This window comes from Rutilus rutilus, assembly GCF_951802725.1.
Source record: "Rutilus rutilus genome assembly, chromosome: 5".
NCBI classification, from domain to species: Eukaryota; Metazoa; Chordata; class Actinopteri; order Cypriniformes; family Leuciscidae; genus Rutilus; species Rutilus rutilus.
This window is the reverse complement of record NC_140213.1, coordinates 43265732-43272914: the sequence shown is the minus strand read 5'-3', so window position 1 is coordinate 43272914 and position 7183 is coordinate 43265732. Positions and strand designations below refer to the sequence as shown.

The 7183-nt window shown below is 37.8% G+C and overlaps 1 protein-coding gene across 6 annotated transcripts in view; it reads right to left on the bottom strand.

Annotated features, from left to right (window-relative positions):
• Nucleotides 1-4503: 4503 nt before the first annotated feature.
• The window catches only part of tp53i11b (tumor protein p53 inducible protein 11b), a 67562-nt gene continuing 64882 nt past the window's right edge, over nt 4504-7183 (bottom strand). For all 6 annotated transcript variants that reach the window (XM_084409038.1, XM_084409039.1, XM_084409040.1 and 3 more), the window contains one exon: nt 4504-6109. In XM_084409038.1, coding sequence (XP_084265164.1) covers nt 5976-6109 — 134 coding nt within the window. In that variant the 3' untranslated portion in view covers nt 4504-5975. The remainder of the gene's footprint in view (nt 6110-7183) is intronic.

The following is a 7183-nucleotide window of genomic DNA, read 5'->3' as shown; positions in this document are numbered from 1 at the left end:
CCTTTTCAAGGCAAATTTTATAGCTAGCATTTTATGTATCTTAAAGGGATAGTTCACCCAAAAATGAAAACTCTGTCATCATTTATTCACTCACCCTCAAGTTGTTCTAAACCTGTATGAGTTTCTTTCTTCTGCTGAACACAAAACAAGATATTCTGAATAATGTTGGTAACCAGACAGTTGACTTTTTTTTATAGTATTTTATGGCTATACTGTCAACTATCTGGTCACTGACATTCTCCAAAACATTTGTGTTCTGCAGAAGAAAGACATTCATACAGGTTTGGAACAACGTGAGGGTGAAAATTATGACAAAATGTTTCATTTTTGGGTGAACTATCCCATGAAATGACATATTATATAGGCCTATGGCATTTAAGTTTAAGGTTTACACCAGTTATACCAAACTGTCACTGAATGCATCTTTCCCAAAAATGTTATTTCACACACCACCACATGAATGTAATTTCTACTTACTAGAGCTTGAGGGATTCTTTACCCTTCAACTGATGAATTCTGACCACATTATTGTTACAATGCAACTGCACAGTAATAGAGTTGTATTGACAATGCTGCCCTCCTCAGGTCAAAAGTGGGAAAACCTGTGTTCCATTTCACTGATCATATCATCAGCACGTAAGTGTGAATAGGTACGAGTCAGGTGAAATCACTTTATGGTTCTGATTGGATTATGAGAGCATTACAATTGCTTTAAAAGGAGGGAAAAGGAGCTTCTAATCAATGTGTTCTCCAATAGTTACCTCTAAATAAAGACATCATTGCTTTCCAAAATCGATTTTCTGGAGAAGAAATGGTGAGAAGGCTATCATGAATCCTGTGTCGTGCCGACAGTGAAGCGTCCTGAGATCATCCATGTGTGGGGGCGCTTTTCATCCAAGGGAGCGGCTCTCTCACAATTCAGCCACAAAAAAACAAAAAACACCCAGGAATAAAGAATGAAATCAAAACATCCTGCAAGAGCAACTTCTCCCAACGCTCCAGGAGCAATTTGGTGGTGATCCGTGCATTTTCCAGCACGATAGAGCACCATGTCACAAGGCAAGAGTGATAATGGATGTTATCCATGTTATATTATCTCTGAGATCTTTGCATTGAAAAAAATGGATCAGTGGCCAGAAAACTCACTGGATCTTAATCCTATTGTTAGGGGGTAACAGTTTAGGACCCAAGGACCAGATGTTTGAAAGAAGACCCGGAGTCAGAATTATAATAAACTGAAGAAAAGTTTTACTGAAGATAGTTTGCAGTTTCATCAGCAGAAGTCAGCTTCAAGACTCACACAGGAGTTCATAGGCCGCGTAGATCACAGCAGTTATACCCTACACCAAGGTCTAAGCTACGTCCTTGCTTCAGGTTCTGAAGACAAGAACACATATAGTCTAAGCAAATTTCCACACATGGATAGATAGGAGAGGATGTCGCCATTAGTCAAGATAGTTGTTGGCACGATTCCTAGATTTAGGTCTGCGGTGACTTCGGAGGTCGGAGAAAGGCGTCTTCGGGTCTGTTGTTGCATGCCGAAGTGTCCCATAGCTACTGAAGACCTGCACAGAACATCCAACGCACACACAAAAGCACTAGGGATTCGCAGTTTTTTCAAGGTTGATGAGGGCCTGAGCTAACAATCATCAGGACAAACTACCTAAACATACTTATAATACATTCCCTCCTTAGGAAGAAGTACAGAAACTATTCACTTTAGTTTCTAGAGAAATACACATGAAAGAGGTACAATTCTGTAAATCAGGTGAAGTCACGTATAGTTGGACCCCTGTAACCTTAACTCGTCAGCTAGAAACAGATATATAGACAACACATGTTGAGGGTCACATCAGAAAAGCAGCTGGTTAACAATCACAGCAAACATATGATTAAAAGTATATTTGAAATGATGTATGTAGAAATGCTTATCCTTGATTATTAATCACTCATTACACATTGAAGCAGCAGCGGATTTCAATCCACCCCCTTCACCATAGAGAAGCTGTGGTCAGTCCTCACAAGGCGAGTGGACAAGCAGAAGCCCTCAAATTGTGATCAACTCTCAGCACTAATAATGTCAACACTGTAAATATGCACTCTTTGCATATTGAATGTTTTTGCCAATAGGTTTGTGTGTATGTGTTTGAATTTACGATGTTTTGTCTGAAGACTGTCCTGTAACTATGTATGACTGCTATGGCAAAAACAATTTCCCCTCAGGGATTAATAAAGTACAGTGTTGTGGTAGAAATTCCCCTACGCACCTGACTTTAGTTAACATGGGGCAGCTCCAGTCGACACTGCTGAGACGGACGATATCTCACCTCTTATGAACACTATCACTGGGAATAAGGTCTCTAGCAGTGATCAGACTGACTCCAGTCAATGCCTTTGAATATGCTTCAATCACAGGATTCCCATTGACAATCAGAGTACAAGAGTTTTTATAGAATTCATTACATCACTTTTGTTCTTCATATGTATAAATTTCTGTTACTAGGTAAAAGCAAATTTTGATTTCTTGATTACTTCATCTTGTTACTCAAGTCATGAGGTTATATATTTAGATATTCAGACAGCTGTTTAGTTTTCTTTCCTCATTTACACACACTGAATTTGGCTCAAGTGTTGTTGGAGACCTTTAGCTTTCAAAAGCATACAAATGTTAATCCTGCAGAAAAGGGAATGTTAGTTATGATTAATTAAAAATGTACTCCACAGTATGTATGTATGTATGTATGTATGTATGTATGACTGCATCTATCCATCCATCCATCTGTCTGTCTAACCAACTTTTGGCCATATGCAATACTAATAATGGTAAAGTTTCTGGAGCTGTATTTTCTGAAAAATGTAAATGCCACTTAATAATAGATATAACACTAATCAAAATCATTTGGTACTAATACAAGTGCTCAAGGTGGTACAAAGTCTAGGAAAAGCTACAAAATACAGTTCCTGGAATCATTTTAATATGCTACAAAGTTCTAAGTTCATTACTAATAACCTTTTTCATTCAGCAAGGACCTAATTGAGACCATAGTAGGTCTCTTTTTCTCTTGGTAATAGTTCAAGATTTCAGTTGTGTACGGCAATAAAAAAAGCTAAAGCTAGAGTGAAGTGGAAGCTCATTATCCAGCAACAACAAAAGACCTTGAGTGACAGATGTAATAAACGTACATTTTCTTTATTCCAAAAAGATAACGATGCAGTTCCATAACAATAACATTTCTCAATAAAATATTTACACACACATTTTAAAAGTACATTAACATCCCTTCAGAGGCATTATGTATACCATTCGTCAGACAGCTGAAGCCACTAGCAGCTTACTGGATATTTATTTCTAATAGCATGGCAACACAATTCTCATCTGGAGATGTGAATAAACAAATGATTCATGTTTGCCATTTGCCGTCATCATATTTAGCGAGAGCTTGCTTTTTAATGAGAGGAACAGAACACACAGTAACAGCCGTGCCTATTCTGAACTACTAGCTAGGATTAGTTTGGTTCTGTGTCAAAGACATTATATTCTCAGGACAGTAAGAGGAGATTTGAGCTATGAACCTGATCGCAAGTAAAGACAACGAAGAGACTAAATCAAACTGGGTTGTGAAAGAAAAGCGGAACTTCTTTGTCACCCATTTTGAGCCATGTATAAGCTAAATGTGAAAACCTAATTAAACCTAAGAAAGAGGAACTGCTACTTTTGTCCACATACTGTACTCAAACAAACTCCACTGAAGCTCTATCATATACAGTGTGGAGACGACCAACAAGCATGGCACTCAACATTTAAAGGGATACTCCACTTTTTTTGGAAATAGGCTCATTTTACAACTCCCCCAGAGTTAAACAGTTGAGTTTTACCGTTTTCGAATCCATTCAGCCGATCTCCGGGTCTGGCGGTACCACTTTTAGCATAGCTTAGCATAGATCATTGAATCGGACAGGACCATTAGCATCTCTCTCAAAAAAATGACCAAAGATTTTCGATATTTTTCCTATTTAAGACTTGACTCTTCTGTAGTTACATCGTGTACTAAGACCGACGGAAAATGAAAAGTTGCGATTTTCTAGGCTGATATGGCTAGGAACTATACTCTCATTCCTGCGTAATAATCAAGAAACTTTGCTTTAATCAAGAGTCCAGCAGGCGTAATGATATGACGCAGCACCTGAAAATAGTCCCCAGCTCTGTAACTTCCAACGTGACCGGGACTAAGTTTGTCTAACCTATTAGACCTATTTTCAGGCGCTGCGTCATATCATTACGCCTGCTGCACTCATGGTACGGCAGCAAAGTTTCTTGATTATTACGCAGGAATGAGAGTATAGTTCCTAGCCATATCAGCCTAGAAAATCGCAACTTTTCATTTTCCGTCGGTCTTAGTACACGATGTAACTACAGAAGAGTCAAGTCTTAAATAGGAAAAATATCGAAAATCTTTGGTCATTTTTTTGAGAGAGATGCTAATGGTCCTGTCCGATTCAATGATCTATGCTAAGCTATGCTAAAAGCGGTACCGCCAGACCCGGAGATCGGCTGAATGGATTCGAAAACGGTAAAACTCAACTGTTTAACTCTGGGGGAGTTGTAAAATGAGCCTATTTCCCAAAAAAGTGGAGTATCCCTTTAACAGAAATTTCCTGTATAGATTCTTGCAAAAAAAATATTGCTTCCTATCCAATCAACATTTTTCCAATATCCAAGTTATGCTCTTAAAAGTTATAAAATGCTTCCAATTCTATTTCGCTTTTAGCGGAAGATGTCACCGTTGTAACTAATGGACACTTTCAAACAATAATAGCAAATACACACAAGGCAGCAAACGTGTAATTACACACACACGCCTCATTTTGATTTTGCAGTTTGTCTCAGCAGAACTCGCACAATGACTCAGACAATAAACATGCAAGTGATTCCACAAACCTAACCTACTGTATTGCAAAGACGTCTGGGCAGGCCAATAAATAAGCAACTGGAAAACTGCAAATCAACAAGAAAATATATTTGTACAGAATAAAGTTCTTTTGAGGAATACAAACAACTGGCAGTGTGCCGACACGTGGAACGCTTGTGCAGTTCAGCATAATAAGGCAATATTAGGGAGACGTGAGGGAAAATACTGCTACATTGCTTGTTTAAATTAATGAAACATGCCAGTGTGCTACAAAACCATATTCTGTGGCGTTACTACTAAAAGAAAAAGGCCTTTCTTGTTCATACGCACTTCGAAATCTTGATGAAAACGAACACGACAGTAAGAAAAATGAAAAAAGTTCCTGAAATAGTGCAACTACAGGGGGTTTTGAGATCAATGCACCAACTAGCTAACCAATCAAACTAACCTGTTGTGTCTGTCAACCATAAGGATCATATCATTCCCGTATGAGAACTCATTCCACGCAGAGTAAGTCGTTCCTGGTTCAGTGACACAGCAGACACAGATACACCAACCAGTAACAATGTTTTTACCGCTCAAATACTGAATGACCTGCACGGAAAACACACATTCTAGTGTTTACTAGCCACCCTCACGCACGTCACATGACTACAAGCTCAAAGTCATTGGCATTATGACATGAAATGATTGACAGTTTCGTTGATGACAAAGCTACAGACAATTACGCCAGCATTTCCAGCTCGGCTACGGTGTGCAATACTTCACGTGATAAACGCTGAATGAGGAGGGCTACGCTGTGTGCCAGAAATAAAAATGGAATTCATTTGACCAGATTGTGTGAGCATTTCCCATAGAAAAAAAAGAAGAAGTTTGCTCTGTAAAGGCAAACTCCTGCGTTGTGTGTAAGTTGAAATTAAAACAAAGGCCTGGTTGCAGTGAGGCTCAACGGCCAGATGAACAGGTTGATGTTGTGTCACTGTTCAAAGCTTCAGATGGAAACTCCAGCCCAGCGGACCGTCACCAGGTGTGTGTGTGTGTGTGGTAATGGTGTGTGCGGGGCTCTCAGATCTTCTTGGGCCGGCGTCCCAGATGGTAGTAGTAGGACAGCGTGACAGTGAGGAAGAATATGCGACTGAGGAGGAGGAGGATGGCAGTGTTTGGCAGGAAGCCCAGTTCCATCAGAGTGACGGAGGTCACTGTAACAGACAAGTGTACAAACACATTCATGATACAAATATCAAGATAGTTTTGAGGAAACACATGGTAAAGGAATATAAATAGCACAATGACTAATTAGACTTAAGATATTATTCGGTAAGATATTTCAATGTTTTTGAAAGAAGTCTCTTATGCTCACCAGGGCTGCATTAACTTGATCGAAATACAGATTCAGTTTCCTATTTGAATATATTTTAAAAATGTAATTTATTCCTGTGATGCAAAGCTGACGTCTTCAGTGTCACAAGATCCTTCAGAAATCATTCTAATATGTCAAATACTGCTCAATCATTTTTTATTATCAATGTTTAATACCGTTTTTTCATGATTCTTTGATGAATAGAAAGTTCAAAAGAACGAAATATTTTTTAAACAATTTTTGTAAGATTATAATTGTCTTCACTGTCACTTTTGATTAATTTAAAGAATCCTTTCTATATCAATTTCTTTCTTTCAAAGAAAAAAAAAAATCTATTGACCCTAATCTTTTAAAATGCTATGTAGTTCTCTGGAATCCTTGATTCTGATTGGTCAATTGTGGCAGTATATTTGTATAATGACCCCTTAACCTATTTCATCTCGTCCATTGAAACATATCAGTGTTTTCTGTTTTTGATATGACTCTGTTCTCTTTTTTTCTATCTCAGTGTAATTGGATACATCAGGCATCTCAAAACAATTACTTTTACTGTGTGAAATAAAAACGACATTGGAGGGCAATTTTAATATGCTGTATTTGGTGAGCATAAAACTCAGGAGACTCCAGAAAATGAAAACTTCACTCAGAAGAACTGGTAAGAGACAACAAGCTGGATGGGAGGAAGACATGTTACACTGTTAATAATAATAAAAAAAGTTAATAAAGTTAATAAAAATAGTTTATTAATATAATTTATAAAGCAAGATTAAAAAAACAGATAAATAAACGATTTTAATATAAATTTTTCAGGGCCATTTATTTATTTATTTGGCAAGTAGTCATGTAATACATGGAAAACTACAGGAAGTTTATTTGATGATAATGCTATTGCACTACCATATTTGGGACAACT